This window comes from Calidris pugnax, unplaced genomic scaffold (genome assembly GCF_001431845.1).
Source record: "Calidris pugnax isolate Ruff unplaced genomic scaffold, ASM143184v1 scaffold36, whole genome shotgun sequence".
NCBI lineage: Eukaryota > Metazoa > Chordata > Aves > Charadriiformes > Scolopacidae > Calidris > Calidris pugnax.
In genome coordinates, this window is record NW_015090825.1 from 3,973,377 (window position 1) to 3,998,643 (window position 25,267).

The window sequence follows — 25,267 nt, forward strand, 5'->3', positions numbered from 1 at the left end:
ATGGGCTGCGTTTACAGCGGGTGACACAGATAACTGAGATGTATAACAAATATTGAAGAAATAGATCCAAGCAAAAATGCTCAGATGTGTTCTTTGGTAGATTTTGTGTGTTAGAAAATATAAAGCACATTAACAGGCAAATGAAAATGCACCAGACAGTAACAACCATTAAATTTATATGAGGTAAAAGTAACAGCAATCTCAGTTATTCAACCCTGATAATCACCGGTGAGATAGACAACTTCCTGGAGTATCCTTTAAATCCATTATATTTTCATGAAAGATTAGGATATGGATATGAAAGAGGGAAATCACAAGTCCTGAGTTTCTACATGCATTAGAGACATCCTATATTCCACAGTAGTACCTGTTACATTTACCCCAGAGGAGATTTGTCCTTTATTATACTGTTTTGTTGATTGTATACCTCTTTTTAGCTGCGTTCTTTTGCCCTGGGGAACACAGCCCACATGCAAAATAAAAATTACAATTAAAATTATGGGAGGACTGGATGCGTATAATTATTTTGCAGTTTTTCTTTCAGTACTAATATTTTCCATTTTTCTTTCTTTTTTTTACAGAGGGTATGAACTGTATGAACAAAGATCATGGGTGTGCACACATCTGCCGGGAGACGCCCAAAGGTGGGGTTGCCTGTGAATGTAGGCCTGGCTTTGAGCTTGCCAAAAACCAGAAGGACTGCAAATGTAGGTAGTTGAAGATTAAATTTCAAATGCCCCCAAATGTCTTATTTTCTTCATTGTTGTTGTTTTCCAGAAGCCAATAAGTCAACTTTGTGTTGGCCAAAGGTGATTTGTAATTTTAGTAATGCCTTTTTTGCTGTAGGAGGTGTACTTGAGGATGGATAATAGGGATTGAATAACAGAATGTTGGCAGTGATTCTGTTAGCAAAATGGAAACAACTTTTCTACTTCACTATGAGTGCAATTTAACCCAGGCTTTCCTTGTAAAGGAAAAGCATAGAGGATTCTGACTTGCAATATTTTGAAGGTCCACGATGGTACATGCATTGGTAAATCTACTAGTAGATTTAATTATAAACCCACTAGAGCTACCAAATTAAGAGTGTTAATACCTCTTTTTTAAAGGATAGAAATGTTTACTGTAGTCCTGTTTCCACTGTACACAGTCTTCTTTTTATTTCTTGGAAAACATACACCTGTATGATATATACTGTTCTTCAAAGAAAAACTCGGAGTGATGTATTCTCAAAGCTGGGATGCAAAAGATACAGTTATTCATTAGCCCACAAATTGGAGATTATTCTGTACAGGTTAAAATAATTGACCCCGTGTAGCTCAGCACCATCATCTGAAAGCTTCCGAATCGCATGGGAATCTTTCTCATGGCTTCAGTGAGTGTTAAATCCGAATCCAGTAGCTTCCTTTCCTACTTGGTAGCTTTGTGAGAGACAAAATAAAGGAAGCGTCATAAAATAACATGTAACATGTTTTGTGCTAGTCATAGGGCCAGTATTTTTGGGATAGCCTTTCTTCTGCTTCAACTTTTTTTCTTCCTGAGATCTCCACTGTATAAATATGTTTAGATGATATTAGCTTCCAAGCACAGAGTCACCTTTGAATATCATCAAGAAATACCACCGGATATTGTGCAGCCTGATTGCTCCTCAGTATAAGGAGGCTACACAGGGCCAAAGGCAAAAGCACAGGCAAAAATTTCCTTTATGGTAATTTTCATTCTCAATGTTTATTCGAAGTGAACATTGCGTGCTGTTAATTACAGTGCAACATCAGCTACATTGGAGAGGATGTTTATTTAAGTTGTTTATTATTTGTTTCCACAAATTTGTACATTCCTTAGGAATTGTGTTATCCTTTTTCATAGTGAGATGGGGACAGGAGGTTTAGAGCCTTTTCTAGAACAATATTTCTAAATGCCTTAAGGTTTAATAGAGTGAAAAACTTGGATCTATTCTGTGGCCTATAGTGTTTAAATTGTAGTTGGAAGCATAATGAGCTTTTGCTGACAGACCTCTAAATAGGGACTCTGTGTGTTTCAAGACCATGGAGGCTGCAGAGTACACTGGCCCCTAAATCCACAACATATTCTGCAAATATGTTCCGGAGTCTTATTTAAAATAACTCTACTTCTAGCCCCTCCAAATGTAAAGAAGTATAAAGCTGTAGCATGGGACAATAATTGTGAGATTACGGCAGGCTATTTATGAAGATCTAGTTCGGAAACCAAATCTTTGCTTTTACAAGAACTTTTTCACAGCTAACCATTTCAGTGGAATTGGCTTAAATCTTGAGCTGCAGCTTTGCAAGTACTGAGTACAGCTGTGTTGAAGAGCTGAAAGAGACGCTTGCCCCTCTTCAGACCAGACTGAGTCTGTAGCCCTCTACACCAGGGACTGGTAGGGTCTCATATACCCCTAGTGTATTAATATATCCCTCTCAATTATTCGGATTTATCTTGGTCCCTCCAGGAGACTCTGCCTTTCAGGGTTTTTCAGAGCTTGTTTATCTGGTTTATTTATGTGGATAAGTGGCAGAGAACCAATACCTCACTAAGTGAAATTTTATCAGCCAGTTTGCAATTGAATTGGCATTCTAGGAAATATTTTCAGATGTATTGGCTCAAGTCCACTAGTAATGAGACGTGCTCCTCAAAGGGAAAAATAACGTTAAAAGAAGTTAGAAAGCATAAATGGAAGAGAGGCTCCTTGCTTTTTTTGCATGCATTACAAGATTGTCATTATATCCTAATTATATGATTACATATCACCTAATCATATCATCACACGCTAACAAGGCAGTCACTACTGGTGTCTCGCTTCATTCAGTGTGCATGATGGTCAGTGCTCATTAAACAGGCTTTTGTTCAATGGCTTCCTCTCCATAATTCAGTGTCATGCCTTTCCCGATCCACAGTATTTAAACCCTATTCTGAACATAAAATTTTTAATTTCCTTATGGATTTCCCCGTGATGCTCATTACTGTAATATCAAAATGCTTTGTGGCACTGGTAATGTATTTTCAGACCATCTTGTCAAATTAAAAAGTACTGGTTTGCCTATCTTACAAATAGGAAATGAATAGAAAGATGTTAATGTCAAAGGCATTAAGTAGTGATAAGTGATTAACAAGAAACACCCAGAACCCAGCTCAGAATTCATAGTGCTTTAGTATGATCAAAGCCAAGCTTCCAATGGCTCCAGCTGTATTTGCAAGTGCCATGGAGAAAGGAATATAGTATTAGTAACTTGTAATAGATGTGATTCAAGTGACTTGCCAAGCCCTAAGTAGGAATTCCATGGCAGGGGTAGATTAGTTAATGAGACAAGATTCTCCAGCTGTTTCCACAGACCTGACTTTCTCCAGCTCCACCGTGCACTGAATAAGGCAGGAGTGTTTTCTGCATTTGTCATTAAAGATGGTGATCATGATACAATAAGTTTGTGTACCAGAAGTCTGGTATTTCATAGTTTTTGAGTGCTTAATATTGCAACCTTAATGGTTTATTAGTGTTTTATATGATTATCTGTTATTAGATGTATCAGTATAGCTGGAACTTGAAAAAGCAAGAGGAAACCCAAAGCAGATACACATACTTGCAACCTAAAAGAAATAATTCTGACAGTTATAAACAGTGAAAGCTGAATCTTTTAATGAAAAATGCCGGATAACCTTAACTACAGCTATTTCTATCTGCCCCCTCCAATAATAATGATTTAAGTGAGCAGGAGGGCAAGTGCTAAGTAATTCTAAAAGTCCTGTCTAGTATGTTTACAATACAATGCTGTCCCACCTATGCCAAGTGGCAGCTTTTCAGCTCCTATTGACAATGTTCTCATGCAACTATTTGCTGTCAGGACAAAGATCTCCAGAATATTAAAAATGTAAGGCCATTCTAGAATAAATAATGCAAGCAATGTTGCATGCACAGCTTTATCACATAGAAAGAGATACCCAGATATTTATATAAATTATATATTTAATGGCCAACGTAGTTAAAAAGCAGTGCAATTTTTGGTTTATCTGGAATTGCAGTGTGCTGGTTCGAACTATCACATAAAAACAAAAGATCTAGCTAGTTGCAAGTTCTGTGGCATCTGAGCCATAGTATATATTTCAGTCCACATGTGGACAAGATCAGGACATTGCTGTCTTAGGGGATATTTTAGCTTACTGGGTACTAATGCTAGATTTAATATTTGGCCATATGTTTTCAAATACTCTTTGTCATGGACATGTCAGATGGAAAAGACCAGAAAAAGGATGATATGAAAGTTCAGAGAAGCACCAAAAGCAGGATTTAGCCTGTAGAGGAACGCTGAATTCCAGTATTTTCTATTTTCTGGGGGTTTTAGCATGCAACATCAATATCATTATTTAGTGGAATAAAATTAAAATCCCTTTTGTTCTTTAAGATGTCATTCCTCTTCCAGACAGTTGTTTCTTGTCTTTCATCATCAAAATGTCATTTCAAGACCAGTCCATGTATTTTTAATGGATGTAAGCACTGGCCCACACGCAAAGCTATGTCTCAGGAATGCTTAGCTCAGCTCAGCCAAATTTAATAGATGCTGCTGCTCACAGCACAGGCAAGTGGACAGTTGGGGAGATGATGCCATGCTGCCGGCCTGCAGGCCCTGAAAGGTGGCCGGCCAGTTCAAGAGTCTGAGCATTATAGTCAGCAAAAAGAATTAATCTTGCTTGAAGGCTATTTGAAGCACCAGTGTCAGGGCTAAGGCTCAGGATGCCCCTTATCTCTTCGTTCACAGTAGAAAGAGTGTTGGGAGACCAGACTGTTAACTTGGCCACCAGCATTAGACACCTCAACGTAGATGGTGTGCATCTTTGTAGGGCTCGTACTGTTTCTACTCACGCTTGTAGCCCACACGAGCAAAGCCTTCTCTATGAGATGCTGGGTTTATCCAGTTGTATAGGGTGTTTCTCCCGCTCAGGGAAAGAGCCCAGCATTTTAATTACACTTAAAACATACATGAATGCTAAAGCAGTGTCAAAAGCAATGGTGTTACTCTGGTTTTAAATCTGCTATGTGGTCATAAGTATATCTGAGTTCTAACAGTTATATGTATATTCTCCTTCAGTTAAAAAAAAAACAAAACCCAAAAAACATTAACTTAGTATTTTCCATCTCTTTTATTGTAACATGATTTATAATATTTGAAGGTGATCTGTGTCCATCACAAGTTACCATTTTGCCTCTTTCTGTTTGCCCTTTTAATGTCATGGACTCTGAATGAGCACACAGGCTTTTGCATAGCTGTAGAGTCAAAATTTATCAGAAATAATTTTTAAAAGAACACTTCGACATTTCTAATTAATTTTGCTTTAATGCTTTCTGACAAAAATGGAGTAGATCTGGATGTCTTTTTTCTTTTAAATAATTTTGGTTTTCTACCTCTAAGCAAGAGTAATTTCTCGGTGTGTCACTGCCACAGAATTAAAGCTGGAATGAAATTGAAATGACATATTTTACCACTGGATTTTTTACCAATTTCACCTGCAGAGCCATCAAGCTCCAGAATTTTGACTCAAGTTGCTTAAAATAAACAATAAATAAATAAATAGTAGTCTAGACAGAAATTCAAATCCTTAAAAAATGTGATTTACTAATATTTGCAAGAGACAGGAAAAGGAACTGACCTATGTCTGTTCATTGACTGGGTAGAACAGGATCCAGTAGCTTTAGCATTCAGGGAGACTATAAAAGAAGTGTGTGATTCTGCAGGATTTACTATAAAGCCCATTAGCCTAGTGTGAATTTTCATAGACAAGTCTAGTAAGGAAAAGTCCCTCCTATTACGTGGATCAGAGAAACCATGTTAAGATATTTTCATCTCTTCCAGCAGAGGCTTTCAGCAAGGAATGCCAAAAATAACCACTGCTGTCAAGTTGTTTAAAATATACACTTTGTTGCTGCTTGCACTTTAAAATCCTCAATAAAAATACTGTTGACTAGAAATGTATTTAAACATCTGGCATAAACAACACCTTTAAGTTAACTTGTGATGGCACTGCAGTCCAACAGGGATAGAAACATTGAAAGAACTTCCACGTAGCCCAGGAGGCACACGGGGCCAAGAAGGCAGGGAGGATAGGTAGGCAGAAATTACCTTATCCTGGATTAGCTCTACTAGTGTGTGCCCAATATCTTGAATATTGCAAGCAGCTGCCTTCCATACCACTTACTGCTCCTGCTTGATCACATCCCAGACCCAGCTGGCCAGAAGAGAGCTCCTGTTTGCAGGCAGGTTACAGCCAGCTGATTCCAACAACTTCTGTCTGTTCCTCCAGCTCTCAGCTGAGCTGCAAACCAGTATTTTGTCTTCCTCCAGGTTAACCAAGATGTTATTGTTGCACTCATAATGTGGTATAGAAAGAGAGACACAAGAAAAAGAATAACCCAAAAAAACCCTGCAAATCAAAGAATGGGCAAAAAGAAGAGAGGTGAATAAGGACAGGCATAGTGTTGAGTAAGGAAATGACTTTTCAGCATGGCTGCATCAAAAAGGTGGGAGGTTTAAGAATGGAGAATTGACAGAAAATTTTAATTTATTTGTTTGACATTGAAAATAAAAGCAAAAGTATTATTGTGTATTGAAGAAACTGAGATTTTGCTTCCATTTGATGCAAAGCAGAATAGTTTGCTTCATGTATTTTTTCACAAAAAGAAATTAATAGTTAAGTTGTAAAACTGGAGAAGTAGAAAGAATACCTGACAGTAGTTGTTGCTTGGGGGGCTTTTTAAATGTAACTCCTTGGAAGTTTAGGATTTTTATGACTTGGGGTATGTGAGTTCAGTTTCCTTCTCTGTCTGGTGGGACTGAACCCCCGATTCCTATTTTCCAGCCTAGTGCCCAAACTGTCAGTCTCCAATAAGGGAGATCTTGCCATCCATCTTTCTCATTGGCATTCTTTCCAGTTTGATAAAACAGTGATATTCCTGGGGAGATGGGAATCCAGGCAGGCCCTCTTCTCAGGGATTGTTCTTACCACGAGGTGACGAGACTATTCCCTCTCTGTCTCTGAACACAAGGATTTTATTCCAATTGTACCATGTGAAGAGCCAAGGATGCTCGCACCTGTAGTGGCCTCTGTTCTGTACTCACTTGAGAGATGGACAATTCCTGTTGTGATCTTTGCCAGAATTCAGAGACCGTAGGTGTAAACTTGCAGTGCCCACACTGGCAGGAGGTGTTAATGGGAATTCTGTTGGGTATGCTGTGGTGGTCTCCCTCAGTTGCTTTTCTTAGAACTGTTCTATTTTAAGGGAAATACTTCAGTGATTACTGAAAGTGGCGTGACTATTCAGCACTAAGACACTCACACCAGAGGTGGGATATTTCAGTTCTAGTTACTGTGGCTGAAAATTCCAGTCTACTCCATTTTAAGAAGCTAGCGTTAAAGCAGTGACTCTGAAGTCAGTGGGAAATTATATGAGTTTAGCCCTATTGGATTGGATAGAACCTCAGTTTAGATTTAGATATATTATTTTAAAATCCCGTTAACTATTATCTTGGTTTTACTGTATATTGCAATTTTCTACCCTGGCTCTTTTATAAGCTCTCTAATCTAGAAGGAAAATTCTGCTAAAACCAATGTGAGGAAGTTCCTTCTGGTTAATAGGAGTCAGTATCCAAAATAGCGTAGTCGGTATTTAAATTACTGTAACATTTCAAAATACTGAAGTCTTCTGAAATTATGAGTATGATACCACTGAATGGCATATTGGTTTGCCCTGTATCTGCCAGTATGTATATACCAATAAAGAACCTAGTCCAAATTACCTGTATATAAAGATAGTAAATTAAATTCAGAACTCAGTGAGATCAGAATTGTGTTATTCAGTAGCAAGCTATGCAACTGCAAAGGATTAAATGGAAAAGGGGCAAATGAGAGGCATTGCTAATGGTCCTAGCTGGCTTAATATTTAAAAATTGGTTTGTCTTAATAGTCAGAAATTAAATCCATCATGCGTCAAAGGAAACTGAATCCGATCTATTAATTTATGTAAACTTCAAAACTCTACCTGTCACAAAAAATGTTTGCTTTAATATATGCTTAATATTTTTTCACTGGAAGACTTTTTAATTGCTAAAAGCCATTTTGCACTGTATGCTTGGAAGTGAAAGTGGCCTCGCCAATGTTTCTTTCCTAGTTGAGGCCAGTGCACTGCAGGGCCATAACAAGCATGTATTTCTTGTTTCAGAGAAGAAAAGAAAAAAAAAAAAAGAAACCATGTTTCCTGCTTTATTTTTAAACCTTCTTCTACTCTAGGAATACCAGGACTTGAAATAATAGATTTTAAAGACTTACGTGGTTCTATTCTTGCTGTTTGGTCTGTGCTTCCTCTACTTAGAAAGTGAAGGGGAAGGAAAAGAGAAATCCTGTCTATAGACCTGTAAATATACGTCCGTATTAGTAGACATATTAGTAGGCTGCTCATTTCTTCATGCCATGTATGTCACAGATATGAAGCTTTTAGGAAGCTAATCAGATAACCAGTCATAGTAAAATTATGAATACAAATAGACTTGGGGAAAAGTAGTAGATGCTGCTTTTTTTGTTTCTCTTTGTTTCTTCACTGCATGGATTAAGAGTAGGGTGTGAGACAGGAACGTGGCTCAGATAAGGGGGGTAGGAAAGAATAAGAAATGCCAATAACTGCAATTACAAATGTGATGTTGCCTTATGTCTTGGTTTGTTACTGCTCTTCTGTATTCTGAAAGGCCCTCAAGACTAATTGGTTTCATTGTCATTTTATTTATATATACATATATACACATTCATTTGGGGCTTAACTAGTAACCTGTAACTATGGGAATGGAGGCTGCCAACACACCTGTGATGACACAGATACTGGTCCTGTGTGTGGTTGTCATCAGAAGTATGCTCTACATTCAGATGGCCGAACCTGCATTGGTAAGTACTACTATGCGGTGCATTTTATTTCATATTGCTCAAAGAATATATATGTGCACGTGTGTGTGTGTGCGCGTGTGTGTTTGTATCTCACAGGCATTTAGCACCATTGCTGAGAGAGGTCTATAGCAGCAGTTCCTGGCAATAGTAGCTACGGTCACACTCTGCAGAGAGAGAAGCATTTGTGCATGTTTTGTCAAAATGTTTGTGAATGAAGTACCCTTTGTTACTCCTTTACAACTTTTGTTTCTTTCCATAACTCTAATAATTTTTGAAGTAAAAAGGTATAGAGCATTCATAATTCTGAATGGAAGCTCAGCTCTTCTGTTCACTTTCATGAGTCAAGACTTCCTTGTGTAAGCAATGTGAGGAAAACGATCCTCTTTTCTAAGCTGTTATTGGGGAAAATTGATTATCATGATGTACTTTCTTCCCTGTTGTATGTTTTATGATTCTAAAAATTACAGCATGTGTAGTGAATAAGTTTTCACACAGATTTTCAGTAGGAAAAAGCTGTTCAAGAGGTGGAGCATCTTTGGAGATGCTGTGCAAACATTTATGATTATAAAATATATTATGTGCTTAATTCCATTTCTTTCCACTGTTTGGTTTTTTTTAATAAAAAAGGGTATTTTTGCATACTCAAGTTAAAATTTGGAGATCAGAACCTAAAATCGATAATTATTTTCAGTAGCATTGTGGTCACGTTGCCTTGGTTTGTTTAATTTCAAGTTCTTACAAATTCCTAGTAATTTCCTGAGATTAAAAAAGCGTGGACACATCGCCTTTTCTCTCCTTTAGCAATACTGCAAGACAGAGCACTTGAAACCCATGGAGATCTGTCAGTTATCTTTAGCGATTCCTTAGTCAGATCCATGGCATAAAACTCCATGGCTGCCCAAAGCCTCGCTCACTCCTGATGGGTTTGATGACACAAATTGTGTGGTAGGTGGAGGGTTTTGCCGGCAGAGGTAGAGCTGAACAAGGTTCAGCGCTGGACTCCTCCTTGCTGGATGCACAAACTACGTCTCAGCTTATGGGAGCTCTCAGCTAGTGCTTTTGCTTAACACAGAGGGCTCCATCCTACAGTCCCTCTGTTTAAATAACCCTCCCTGAAGCCCTTGGTAGTTCCAGACGCAGAGAATTTGCAAGAGCGAGGACCTTGAGAGCAGGTTTTTTACTGAATGGATAATTGATCTTCTATTTATTAGCGTTCACTAATAACCTTGGATTGAATTTTATTTTGTCCAGCATGTAAAAATGGTTTTAAAAGCTGTCTATACTGCACCTGTTTTTTACTTTTTTTTTTTTTCCCATTTTTGTAATGTAATACATACAACTCCATGTTACATTCCTTGGTCTTGTGATGTAAGTCACATATTACTGCCTGTGCTGATTTTCTTCCTTCTGAGTAGTTCTTTCTCTTAGAATACTTTGATTATTTTTTTTTAATTTATTTTTTACATTTTTATTCCTGCTTTCTGGTGATGGTTCCTGATTGCCTGTCTTGTCTGATAACTGACGTTCATTAATTATTTACAGAGCAAAATAAAAAAAAAAAACTCGAACAAAAGCCTCTATTGCAGCCTGATCCCATCTAGAACTTGTTAAAAACAAAACAAAACAACTTCTTGTTACCACTCAACCATGTAGTGTTGCCACAAACAAAACCTGCCAGCCTCCTCCTCCTCCTCACTTCAGTGATTCCAGTGTTTGCTGCCTTCAGTGGTGTATATATTCCAGGCATCACTGCAAGAATGCAAACTTCTGCAATGCCAGATAAATACTTGTTGACCCTTTGTCTAACATATTTTGTCTTCGTTTGCTTGACTTATCCTTTTATTTTATTTTTTTTATGTTTGCTGCATGTGAAAGTCCCCACTTGCATTTTGGTTTTTGTTTTCCTAATAAGCATCTCCCTCTCTGTATAAATAATTTTATTTACCCAGCTGCTGCTTCTCCATTGCTCTCCTGTATCAGAAATCTTTCTTTTTATTTCACTTACTGATCATCTCTTCCCACTCTTGTGACCGTTTCTGTGTATTCCTAATGAAGCATAACCAAACTAAAGTCCTCATTATGCTGTATGAAACTCTTACATGTAGGATATCAGAGACTACCTTGTAAAATGACCTCTGCTGACATCATCTTGCTTACTGCATGCTTCTAAAATTACTAAACCCTGTTCTTGCAACATCTTTCCTAGCATTGAATGTTTAGCTAGTAGTGTTTCATAGACAAGCAGGCAACCAGCACTGCCCAAATTGATCTTTTTTTGTGTTTGTTTGGTTTGTTGTTTGTTTATTTTTGTTGTTGTTTTTGTTTAATTTGCATGCTGTTGTTTGGTTTCTCCTCACGATGTGTCAATGTGTACGAGACTATGGTGCATCCGTGCCCATCCATCACCGGACTCTTCTAGCTCTCTCTATCTGTCTCGGTCTCTTCTGCCTGCCACTTTCAGATCCTGATGCCACCGTTAGCCTGAATCACTTCACAGTTTGTCTTTGGTAGTTTGTTTAACTAGCATCCCTGAACTTTAATTTTCATCCTTAACACCTCTCTGGGGCACTCATGTTAGCTGTCTTGTTCTCCAGTAGGAATCCAGCTTCCTGTATGTGGTTAATTACTTCATAGTTGACCATTCTTCCTCCTCCCCCTCTTTCTCCCTCCTTTCCCAAAACACACTTTAATTTGTTCCTGGGGTCTCAAAGGGAATTAACTCTCTAACGGGGATTTAGTGCTTTCATGCCTTGCTTCTTGGCTTTGGCTGTGCCACGCCAAGAAACTGTCTTAGGCAGTGGAAAATTGGGCTTGTGATTAACCAACTGCTCCATGTTTGTCCCTTACTTGTGTTTTAGAGAAGGATGAGGCTGCAATTGAGAGTTCTGAGTACAATGCCACGTCAGTAGCTGATGTGGACAAGCGGGTGAAACGGCGGCTACTTATGGGTAACACTTTTCTTCCACTTCCTTTGTTGTGCTCTCACTTTTGTCTGTATGTGTGTGAGGGGGGAGGTTCTCTTTTGGTCTCATTTGGTCCCTTTGGTTTTGGTTTGGTTTGGTTTGGTTTTTTTTTAACCTGACTTCATCTGTGTGGAAAGGTCACCAATTTTGTTAAGTTCTCATCTGTTGTACAACTTCATTTCTTGTTTTTAAACTTTTTTTCCTAATGCTGCAGCTTTAATGTTTGATTTCTTCTGCATAGAAAGAAGCTTTTGCCATTAACCTTACTTACCTTACGCAAGCTACTTCTTACATTTGATTTGTGTGTGTTTGTGTGTATGTGTTGCTGTAGGATTCCTGAAAAATCTCATGTTGCAGAACTGCCTATTGACCTAAAAGTGGATGGTGACGATGATATAAAACAATGCTCTATTACATATGTGGTGTTAAATGAACAACTGTATTTGCCTACTTAAAATGTGCAGTACTTTTGATTGAAATGTAAATATTGTGACTGGAAATTCATTTATTTCCTTTGTGCAGCTATGTTAGTAGCCACTGAAAGATTTTTCCCTAGTGACCAGTGAGCTTTCGTATGTTCTTTCAAGACTGAAGCATGGCTTGTCTCTCTGTGTTGTTGGAGCCTGAGAGTGGAAGGGATGAGGAAGTTCATTGAACAATGAAGATAATTCTTTAGCTTCTGCTCTCAGTTAACCCATTGCACACCCTTGTGCTTGTCTTCTTCATGTTATATTTACGGCTGTTAGTGAGAATGACCTTTTGGGAACAGAAAGGGTAGAGTGACTGGACCTCTGCCAGACTCTTTTCATATGACAAAGAGCACACAGACTGCTGAATGATGCCAGTGGTTTGGAGGTTTTCAGGTGATTTATTACTCTGTATTTTCCATTCTGATGCCCTACTCACCACATATAATTATTTCCACTAGGTTTAAAACATAGTGAGCATTGGTGAGATGTACACAACGAACTATTTACGTGGATTCTTCACCCACAGAAGAGATTCTGGCAGGACAAGATTTTGCTTTCTTCTTTCCTGGTCACTATTCCATTTCTTAAAAACATTGAACCCATTGCAGACTCTGTCCTGCTAGCCCTTGGCAAGCTCAGCTCTAGCTGTAAGCCTCCACACCTATCTGGAAGGACCATCTCTAGGAGACTAGAAGCCTCCCTTCAAATATTTAGTTGATTGCTGGGCTAATAGTTGCAGTCGGTGACATTATTTATAAAGCTTCCATATCACTTGTATCTCATCACCCATGGCAAACCATCTGCTTAACTGTAGGCCAGCATACTAGTACTGTGTAGGAGATGGCACAGTGTTGTAACTCTGAAATGGTATTGGATGATAATATTTAGGTGAAAACCTGAGCATATGTTCCTTTATTTTTACATTGTTCATTTGCAATTAGTTTGCAGACCTAGCAAGCAACCCATATCAATTTATGATTTAATGATGCACTGTTTAAATTAATTTATGCTAACAAAAGCTATGAGGAAGCGCATCTTGCTTTCTGAAGATGCTATTAACATATTTAGCTATAATTTCAGTAAGACACATAGTCTCACAAGAAGTCGGGAAAAAAAATGTGCAAAGGGATTCTAGACCACTGGAAAATCCAATCCTCTACATCTAAATGGTGAGTTTTCTCAGCCTCTAACAGTTCGTACAATATGGTTTAGAGGGACTGAGCAACATAGTGCACTGCGTTGCTGCCTCATCCTCTGATAAAAGTAATCATCCAACCTGAAAATAAGCTCACACTGCTCACAAGTGTTACGATTAGCAACAAGCTTCTTAGTTACACCAGGTCTGCAAGTTCCAAGCTGAACACAGACTCTAGAAATAGGTTTAGTTAGAAATCCAGTTTGCAAAATACATTATTTAACTCTTCAGTACGTCCTGTATTAGCAGGTATCAGCCAAGAGCTGAGTGTTTATGAACATGCCATGCTTGAACAACTGATTCCTTAGAAAATCATTAACTAGAGCTGAAAAGAAATTTAATTAGTAAGTGAGATCAAAATGGGTGGCTTATTACTTAGGGACTTTTCTACTTGTTTATTTCTACTGATTTCTGATGGTCAGAAAATCCACAGTTTATTTTTTGAATGGAGTCTTAGTGTGTTTCAGAAGCGTAGTGGCATTTCCATGAAATTCCAGGTGTCTTCAGATGCTTTGTAAGCAACTGTTTCAGAAAGTACTGGAAGGCTCCTCAGGAAACTTTGTTGCCAGCTTTTATAAATGGACTGTGATTTTTTTACCCTCCTGCAAGGCAGTCTTGGGAGAATAGGAAAAGTAGACGACTTTATGTAATTTTAGTAGTTTGATGAAAGATACTTTCAATTGCAAGCCCTGAGATGAGAATTTCTAGTCCCCTGTCATTTGCTGCATTCTATTAAAATTACTATGATCTTTATAGCCCTTAATATCAGCCAGGGCTAAGAATGAGCTTGCATGAGATTACTTTAAGAAAACAGGACTGCTGTCAGACATGACTGCCTATGCCACTCATTTTGCTACAGCAAGACTGGACACCTCTGTAGCTCAGACTGACTCTTGCAGGGGCCTGTGTCCTAGCCATGGTGTGGTCCTGTGACTTGTGGCTAAATCTTAAATAGGGAAAGTAGATAAATACATTTACTTTCTTCCTCTTAGATGCAATTTTATTTAGATCTTGTGAGGCAGACAAGAAACTGGTTTTCTCTGATGATATGCAAGAAACTTTCCTTTAGAGACATCCAGTGATTCTTAGGAATTTTCATCCAACGCTTTTTATAAAGTTCAGAAAGACCCCAAGGGCTCCCAGCTGTCCTTTGTCTCCCCTGTTCAGAGAAAAATACTTAGATTCAAAGGAAAGAGCACTCTAATTAAAGAGATGGTACTGAATGTTCCACCATATTGCTGTTCATACATCTCATTTACATTTTCTTCACTTCCCCCTGGGCCATTGCCATTGTAGAGTGGAAAGAAGTGCAGTCTTAATTGTACTCCAGGTGGGCTTTTGGTGAGGTTCTGCTGTCTGCCAGAGTTCTGTGGTGGGTGCTATAAACTGGTCATTGAGCCATGCACATTCATCCTGCAGAAGTGCACGTGTTCAAGCATTTAAAACCAGAGCCTTACCATTATCTGTATGATATGTTTACATCCACCTGATGCACTTACTATAAATCAGTAGGACACAATCAACCTCTTCATGTCTTCTTAAACATCTGGTATAGTTTATTCTGCAGTCAGTTGAGCACTGCCTTCAGCTCTTAAAATTATCTTCAAATCTCTGTTTTGTATGGTACAACATATTTTTTTCTGAAAATATTTTCAGTGCATTTCTTAGGAGCAGTCCCAGAGACCTTCCCACTTTCCTTTACCTTCTTTTCCTTGAGAACCTATTTGCCAGGACTGTTTTTTCTGTCATAACATCATAGCATGAGGCTGCTCTACTTTGACTAGAGGAGTGTGCTAATGCATTTCATGTATTGTTCAGTCCAAATCCAGCATCAGTTTGAAACACTTATCATGCCCTGCCTACCTGGATGAAAGCCATTCTAGTGTGGGCACACCACTTTAGAAGTACCAGATTTCCACTCAATCCTACTAAAACACATATCCGCAAAATCTTTTGTCTAATGTCACATCTTCAGCAATGGAAGTTGCTTTTATTCATGTATCCAGTTTCCAAATCTGTTTTTGCTATTGCAGCCCTGCATAGAATTCATAATTCCAGTGGCCCCACAGTTTGCAGCTGTTAATAAGAGTCATCCAGTGATCTAGCGTTTTATCATTATATATATTGTAAATTATCAAGCCTCACTGGCTTAGCATTACTCTCTTCTTGAGCACCTTCTTTCACTTGAAAAAGCTACAGGGTTTTTATAGGGCAATTGTTGATATTCTGAAGCATCCTTTTACATAGAGCTTGATACTGTGGACACAAAAATAGATTTTATAGCGTCAGTTATGTCATTGGGCTGCCTCAGTACAAAAAAGTCAACTGCTTACAAAGATGTGACAGGCAGCTGAAAAATTCCTCTTTGAGGAACAAGAACTGCAGAACTGTCTGGTCTTCAGATTCAAGAAGTCACCATCTCCTAATCAAAGGTAATGCTTTGCTCTTTGGCTAGTCTTTACATCAACTCTTAACACCAGCAAAAATTATGATTTATTTTTTATATTGTCTTTAAAAATGCTGTCACTTGCTACATTGTCATCATCACAGGCCTTACTAGACTCCATGAATCCTTGAAGTGCTTTAGCGACACAACCATGATGTTCTATCAAGTGCATTTCTTAGCTCTGATCAGCACTTTTTGAAGAGGTGAGCCTGACCATTTCTCACCATGTTTCGTTTCCCTCCCTATACTCTTTAGTAGCCAAATGGATCAGCTTCATTTGGGCTTGAACCCAAGCGTCTTCAGAACAACTACGTTTCTCTCCCTCACCTCCAATCCATCTCTTCCATTCTTTCCAGAGACCACTGTTGTAAGAACTCACTTTGGCAATAAAATGTTCTTCCTCTGGCCATAGAAGATATAATGTAGGTTCCTTCTTGTTGCAAAGGAAGTTCTTTTCAGTATAGCAAAGAGCAACAGGACATTGAGCCCATTTTGAACTGAAGGAAGTGCAGTAATTTCCCATGTGTATTTAAGGCCAGGATAATGGTGCAAATGGCAGTAATACTATCACAACAAGTGTCTTCAGAAACTCAAACTCTACACTGAAATTCATTCTTCCACAAGACGTGTTCGATTCATTGTGTGTCAGGACAGCTTATGGATTTGCCATTGGACACTGACTTCTTGGGTCATCAGTAAGGCTATATGCAGCTCACCTCAGGTACAGGAATATAATTCTCTTCCCTTCCCTTGAAGTTGGCTTCCAAGGTCCTTACAAATTGTTTTCCTGTCAGTTGATGTGCTTATATAAACTGTATAGTGCATTGGAACCGTCCCGGACTTTGTTACTGCTAAAGTTTACCTCAGCCTAGATTGTTTCTGTAGTGTAGGAAGCACTTCAAGTCATTTGGAAAAACCCACCAACAAGGACCAGCTTTGCCAGGCTGGGATATGTTATATGTGTACCTATATTACATTCCATCACTATTTTCCTAAGAGTGGCTTACAGTTGGGGCTTTGGTCTGTCTATATTCATGGCACATAACCAGTGACTAAGGTAGTATTTTCACTGGTTCTGTATTTTCCCCTGTCGTGACAAGAATAATTTGACTTCTGCAGATGGCTCCTCTTCCATTTTTCGTAGCCTTCCAGCCATTTATAATGAGCACCCAGGTACCTGCATGGAGAGCTGAATGTGCAGTCCAGTAAGGCAATTTCATCCCTGCAGCAATCACTAGAGATGTGAGCTGTGGGAATGGTAATTTGGGCGTTTCTCCCATGGATTAGCATGACAGAGAACATTGCTGCATGTTATATGGCACAGAATCATCTCTTATTTTCTTGCCTTGTGCTTGCTTTGGAAAGTGTGCTTCCACTGTCAGTTCAGCTCCAAGGATGTCAAACATTGCTGCAGATAGCCAGGGCCGGTTCAGACAAGCAGATGACAGGTGCAGGTCCTGCTTTCACCACTTTGATGACATGCCAGTACTCCTTTCTCTGTGTGCTGGTCAGCCCTTTCATCCAGTCTTGTGCCTCCTGAAGGTATCTAGAAACATCAGCCAAGGTAATTGTGCTTATCCATCTCTTGGTCAAAGCTGTTTTGATTTCTGAAGATTTTTAGCCCTGTACCTACAATGGATTTTAATGAGCTGCTCACATCATATTTTAAAAAAAAAACCAAAACAAAACAATTTGAGCTTATGGTCATGACTTATTACATTTGCAGAGTACCTACAATGGATTTTAATGACCAAAACAAAACAATTTTAGCTTATGGTCATGACTTATTACATTTGCAGCAAAGGGAGACATTTTAGCATCTGTTACATCAAATAGAGAGATTTACAACTTTAGAGCTGAACCTTCTTACGTTAGGTTTACCTTTTTGAACATAAAGTGGAACTGAACCTTATATATCTTGAGTCATCTGATCATAGGAGCCATATAGCCAATCAGCCATATAGCATTTTTCCCTAAACCACAATTATCTAAGGATAATTCGCCCTGGACATCAAGCATGCTTTGACATTTATTGGTGTGGGACCAGATCCTTTAGGAGCACCCCTCACCTGATTGCCTCAGTGGCAGAAAGGTACCTAGTTATAGTTCTTTCCACCCCAGATTATCGCTGCAGGTAACAGATTGTGTCAGGCCTGTTGTTAATGAGCAGAGGTGGAACCATTAGGGGTGAGCTGAACATATTACCTGGGAGTTTAAGGCAGAAAGGCCATCTGAAGCACCATCCTTGGTTCTGCAGATGTTCCTCATAGAGGCTTCTGGGCACGATGTAGCTCTTAGCAGAGCAGTCCTCTACATTCCCTGTTTCTGAGAAATCAAAATCCTCCTTCAGGTAGGTTACATTAAATAGGGACTACAGAGAGCACACAACCAGTGTGTGGACTTCATGTTGATAATCATAGGAGGAGAAAGCAAGGTGACTTACTTGAGTTGTACTGTCCATATGTACGTTTGTGTGGTCATCCACCCTTCTCCCCTTCTATCTCCTAGTTCACCTGAAAACTTTTTGGGATTCCAGCACTGAGAAGAACTGATGATACAGGACTGTGTCATCTTAAGGCTAAAAAATCTCAAGTCTTAACTTGCAAGGATCTATGCCCTGTGTGAACATACATGTGAATAACAGATAAAAACTCTTCTAATTTCTGTAGTATGCAGTCTTCTTCTGCCTCTCCCTATGACATTGCAAATTTGAGGGTTTTAATCTTTTCTACTGAAGACTTGGTTCTACTTGGTAGAACAGCAAGGGGTGTTATGGCTTATGTTTTTCGGAATCAAAGAGTAACTGTTCTTGTGGACTTTCTAGTCCATTACGCCTACCTGATGCCAGCTGTTGCCTCCAGTGTTTTGTTTGTTAGAAATTTCAGGACTTAATCTGTTTGAATCACTGTTTTCTTTTCAGTACAGACGTACAGCTCTTTCTTGATTACAGGAAAATAGAATCCACAAAGTTAACTAGAATTACCAGAGCCTCATAATTAAAGTGATTTTCTCCTACCACGTGTGAGATGACATGTCAATCATCAATGGTGATCATATCAATATGGAAACCTTCCTTGGTAATACTTTCAGTCATCCAAAGATCTCTTCTCTGGTGGTTCACTGTGCATAACTTCTCCAAAGACAAACCTCTATCTTGAATTACTGTATAAAATACATGATTTTGTATTTTATATGGAAATCCACCATTTTCTGGATTTCAGGACTCTGTGATAGAGCCATATTGAGCTCGCTTGCAGCTCAGGAAGGACCTTTAGAAATGTAGAACTTACTGAAGCCGTGCATTCTTTACTTTAAAAATCCTTTAATTTGATGAGAGTTTTATGACAAAAGCTTTTCTTTTTTCTTGAAAGTAAGCTTTGTGGGAAGACTGATTTTCACAGTGCTTTTGCACTGGGAGATAGAATGTCCATGGTAGTCTGGTTAGAACGTTCATTTGAAGTGTGAAGAAATTACACTGAAGACATTTCCATGGTGATTTGCCACCCATGTTCAGGGAAAATACTGTGTTGTAAAGTCAGACTAACTCATTATTGCTCATGAAGGTGCTGTACCCTTGGGGCCAGTATTGATGACTGATAGCCTGATAAGGGCTTGGGATTCTTCCGTTTCAATAAGCATAAAAGAACAGAAAATGGGAGCTGGGTTTCTATAATGGCATGTAATGCCCTAACTACCAAGTCATTGAAATAAAAAGTCTTATGAGCTCTGATTTTCCATTAGAAAATTTCCAAAAGTCTTAGGTTGTTTTAATCCAATGCGAATTAAAAATAAATTCTGCAGATTTCATTTTTGGTTCTCTTTTAAAACAAAATGAGAGTTTCCAGGTGATCCTTCTCCCAGTTTTCTATCTTAAAGAACAGGGAGATGGACAAGCTAGTGTTTGTTTCCGAGTGCTCTTCCAAAGCAATTAATTTCTATCATAGTTACAGCCCACTAAGGGTCACTTTTAGCCAAGAGCACCTTTTCAGTATGTACTTCAGTTCCTAGCTTTGTTGTCCTGCCTCCTAGGAACTCTTTCAAATTACTTAAAATATGTCTTTATTTCTCTGAATGGCTTTTATCTGACTTAGAAATGCTCACTGTCACAAAGCCAAGGGTGCTGCTCTCTATTCATCATAATCTTTTTAAGCTTTAATCAATAAAGCATTTAAACATATTATTAACAGGTGTATTGCCAGGAGGATCTCTAACTCAGTTACTGTGAAACCAAGACCTCACTTTAACTCTTTCTGTCAGTTCTACTTTGCTATATGAAATCATAGAAAACAGGGGAAAGGAATCCCTGAGGTCATTCATGCATTCTCTCTCTCCCAAGGGCAGATCCTTTCATCTCGCGTTATCGTCACTTTAATTCATTGAGTTTGTGAATGGTGTGCTATTTCCTGTAAAAATCCCTTTTCTTCATGTCTATGCTGATGATAAAGACTCTGACCTTATCCAGAATTCCTACCAATACCTCCCATTGTTTTGCTTTTCCATTTTAAATGAAAGGATTTGTCCAAGGTCAGGAGATAATGCTCCTTCACAAAGTTCAGAGTATTTCAGTTTTTCTTAAAAGCAGCTTCTCTAGTTAGAAAAAACACCACAATCACAACCAGTGGTGCTGTTTTTAAGAGACCAGACTGTACTCATCCGGTGCTTATAAAACACCTGATCCAATCTATCAAGTGACATTCCCTAAATATGTAGCATTCCCCGAAGAGGAATCGAACTTTTCTGAAATGAGAGCTGTGGGATTCATGATTCAGTGCAAGATTCACCTCGTCATTTCTTCACACATTCAGTATGTGGCAGTGCAGAATTCTCATCCTATTTTCATGCAAATAAAATTCTACCAATCATGAAATTGCAAGGAAATGAGGAGACAAGCATAACGGAGTGAAGAATTCCACATCCTGCAAGTTACCCTTTCTGTCTCACCTTTTTCATTCCCTGAATATGAAGCTCTTTCAGTTTCTCCTTCATGTGTTCACAGCTATTTGTTTCTTTCATTATACTCTTCTGAATGCTCTTTCTCCATCCTTTCAGCACGGAGGAGCAGAATTTGCATGAGAATAACATAGTTCTCACTTAAGTGAAAATTCAAATATTTTAGTTGTGTGTTTAGTTTCTCCTTATGCTTGCTGTCCTTTGGGTCCCTCCTTGTACCCTGATCTCATGCCATATACCATATGCCACAGTATATGGCCGCTTGCAGTAAAATTCTTTTTATGGCTGGCAGCAGCAGTCGTATTGTGTGTTCTCTCTCTCATGGCTTTCTTACTCATACTGCATATTCCCTCTTACTTAAAGGCAAGCTTATCTGTATAATCAACATCATATTTTTGTTAAAAATGCCTTTCCTAAGTTAAGTTTCAATCTTTTCCAAGTTTCAGACTTTCAGAATTTGTGTAATTTTGGTCAGAATTTGAGTGGGATTTTGAGTGGTTTGTTTTTCCAGTTACATAGTCTTTGTTGTCAGGCATGGTCATGCAGTCCACCTGCATGCAGCAGCCATGCCACTGGTAGGGGACAGTTAAAATTATTTTTGTAAGATACTCCTTTATAACACAGACGTTAAGAGTATACTGTGCAAAACCCCAGTATACCTGGAATTCAGAAAGAACTATGTTTGGTGGGGATTGTGCTGCGAAACCAACGGGAAGGAAACAGATGAGATGTCAGCAGAGGCTGCCTTTGAGCCAGACTGAGCAAAGAGCGTTTTCGAGTGTGAGAGGAGAGGAGATACAAGTTATGGGCTAATTTGATTCCAGATACTTTTTGTATTAAACTGAATGAGTTTCTTGAAGGTGAGGGATCCAGTACCACTCAGCTGAGCAGGGTCTGGCTCTCCCATAGAACTGCTCTAATACCTTGGCATCATCACTGTTTCATAACTGTAATTTATGTAGCTGGCACAACAGAGTCTTGGTGTTGGTCTTGATGAGGGCTCAAAATGCTACTGTGATGCAAAGAATCATTACAGATGATGGTAATTAGTAGTTTAAGATTAGGCCTTCTCAAAATAAAAACAATAAAGAGTATGTGCTTTTTTCCTTCTTAAAAGAATTACCCTATTCCTGGCGGTTCCCTTTGAAATCTTACTTCAAAAAATAAATCCAGTGTAAATTTATGACAGCACTCACTGATATCCTATAGACACTATCTAGGATTAGTTCTGCATTTCATTTCTGCTGAAATGTACTGTTAAAATCTGTTGGGAATCAGTGCAGGACATAAAGCAAATGAGGAGAGAATGGCAACTCTTATGATAGCTCTCAAGGTGATCAACATTAACAGGACATATTTCAGCTTTTCGGTATTCATACTTACCAGTTTCCTGATATTTGGCTTGCTTTCACAGATATCCTTAATCTTTCCTCACTTGTTCAAATATATAAGTTTTCCTGTCTTGTACACTTAGCCTGGAGAGTCAGTTTGTGTTTCACTGTGAATTAAACACAGACAAATCAACTCATTTTTATGTGTTTAGGATAGGTAAATGGGTTATCTCTTGGTTCAGACACAACAGCAGTTTACAACAGCTTTAGTTACAGCACATCTGCTGAGGAACAGAGATTGCTAGTAGTTTAACCCTTTTTGCCACTCTTGTTGCCAAGCAATATTCACAGGCACCTCATTAGGAAAAAATGGTCTAAGGTAATCCATGTACCTCACAGTTGCACTGGCTAAAACACTGAGTGCTCTAGAGCTGCCATTCTGCTTACAACCTTTAGCTTTCAGTTACATCAAGAATGACTTGTTCATGTGTCTGAGCCCTGAATTTAAGACAGTCATTCTGAGCATAATATACTGTGTTTAGATCTTGTGCAAAATCCAGACTAAGTGTAGAAGTAGATATGATTGCACTCTGAGTATGAAAGTACTGATAACTTTGCCTGGACTATGACCTACTTGGTAGGACCTGATAGGTACCCTAAATTCACAACTCCAGACTCCTCCATCAGTAACTGCTCTTTGGCTGGCATAAAAGTTGGCTCAAAATAAGCTTCTCCAATGTGCTACAGATTTTGGGAGCAAAGCTGAACCACCTTGTTTCTGCTGACCCCAGTGAAAGGCAGTTGAATTTCTAGTTTGCTTTAACTTGCTAGTTAAAGTCAGTGTTATAATTTGGCCACTCATAGGAAGTAGGAAAAGAAAACAAGCATTTTTCCTTTCACGTCTTTCTTTCAGCTGTACTTACCGTTTACCATGTCAACCTAAATGGTTTACAGAAATCTGGCAAACCTAGACAATATTCTTTGTTTTGGGGGACTGCTACCTCTTCTTGTCCCTTTTGTCCTACAGTCAGGCATTACCCAGATTTGTGTCTTAGGACAGCATTAAGCACTTCAATGGCCTTTTAAATTTGAGAATCGGCACAAACCTGCTTTCCCATGTTTCCAACAGCAATTACCTTTAAACCAGTTACTAATTACTGATTAGTTTTAGTTAGTGAGAAAAGAGGGCACACACTGCACATTTTGCATAGTTTTCATGGTCTTTGGTGTTTGATGTCATAAACCTACAGATGTGACCAAACCTGAGCTTTTATTGCCTACCTGTTGCTGCAAAAAATCCTTTTGCTCTGCACAAGCCTTAAGACAGGAGGTCAGTCAAACCTTCCTCTCTCATTCAGAGGAGATGGAAATCATTAGCTATAAAGAATATTTTAATTTTGTTTTTTCCAAGAGCAACTTTTTCTGTGGAAGAAGGTGCCATTAACTGTCTCTCATGTTTTTCCTAAGAGGTGGATGATCAAGACAGCAGCTACTGCAAGACTTCCTTGAATGTAGGGGATGACTTAAGCAGCTTCCCTCTCCATTTTCACTTGAGACTATATATGTGATTTCTTTTGTTTTCACCATAGCTGGCCACTTTTGGTCTTCTGTTAAGGCTTCTTTGCATGCTTATATGCACATTATTGAAAACAGCTCTTTTATTTATAGTTGTTCTCTGCTCTTTTTAGTCACTGTGTTATGATCAAGAGTTGGAAAACAAACAGGGCTTTCTGGATCCTCTTGACTTCAGACTGCTGTGCTGGGTAACACTTTCACACGTTGTTGCTTAAAGGCTCTTTGCAAAAGAGCTGCTTATTGATCTGACAAAGGGAGGTGACATTGATCACTAGTGCTATATTCTGTATTTTATACATTCTGGGCATAACATGAAATTAAGATTTTCCTCTTTCATGCCAAGGTCCACATAGCTCTTCTCTGTCTTGTATCTTGCTCAGGCTACAGCAGCACAGGTCAACATAGTAGAAATATGTTACATTGGCTGGTGTCTCAGTGGCTGGCACAATGGTGCAGTGACTGCAAAATGGCATTTCTGCTTTTAGACAGTAATAGTATGAGCCCAAGTTATATTCGGCATCTTTTCCTGAGGACTGTCTGTGACTGCCAGCTGGCTCAGCCTTCTTGTGTGATGGGCAGGATTACACCTTTACAGTGCAAAGAGAGTGCTTGCCTCTTTCTGAAATTAAGAGCTTATTTTTGTTTAGGTCTTCTCAAAAACATGATTGATCACTTTGTTACTTGTCCATTTCATTCCTTATTCCAATGTACAGCGTCTTTAGGTTTTTTTCATCTTTTTATCTTTTAAGAGAATAATTTGAAAATGTATGCTATCTTAAAATAGTATGAGCCCAAGTTATATTCGGCATCTTTTCCTGAGGACTGTCTGTGACTGCCAGCTGGCTCAGCCTTCTTGTGTGATGGGCAGGATTACACCTTTACAGTGCAAAGAGAGTGCTTGCCTCTTTCTGAAATTAAGAGCTTATTTTTGTTTAGGTCTTCTCAAAAACATGATTGATCACTTTGTTACTTGTCCATTTCATTCCTTATTCCAATGTACAGCGTCTTTAGGTTTTTTTCATCTTTTTATCTTTTAAGAGAATAATTTGAAAATGTATGCTATCTTAAGCAAATTTTTTTCACACCAAACAGTATATCAAGTGTTTTAGCAGGTTGACTGGGAAAGCAGAGTTTTGTATATAGGTGCAAAGAATATGCACACATTCCAGAATTTATGGGATTAATTTTTTAAGTGGAACATGATTAAAGCCAATCCAAAATGACTGACCTAGGTTAATACAAACCAACCTACCTGTTTTATAATGTTTTTTCATATTAATTATGTTGTGTATTATGCCAATCTAAAGGAATTTAAGGCTGGATAAAAGAGATTAAATTCTCTTAGCCATGTAAAAAGTTACATTTACAGAGGAATAAATATAATTAGGACAAAAAGTAAA

General features: G+C 38.6%; 1 protein-coding gene across 1 annotated transcript in view; it reads left to right on the forward strand.

Annotated features, from left to right (window-relative positions):
- The window catches only part of SCUBE1 (signal peptide, CUB domain, EGF-like 1), a 266,905-nt gene that overhangs the window by 155,297 nt on the left and 86,341 nt on the right, over nucleotides 1-25,267 (forward strand). Inside the window, exons 7-9 of the mRNA XM_014940071.1 lie at nucleotides 582-707; nucleotides 8,821-8,937; nucleotides 11,796-11,885. Of these exons, the coding sequence (XP_014795557.1) occupies nucleotides 582-707; nucleotides 8,821-8,937; nucleotides 11,796-11,885 (333 nt within the window). The remainder of the gene's footprint in view (nucleotides 1-581; nucleotides 708-8,820; nucleotides 8,938-11,795; nucleotides 11,886-25,267) is intronic.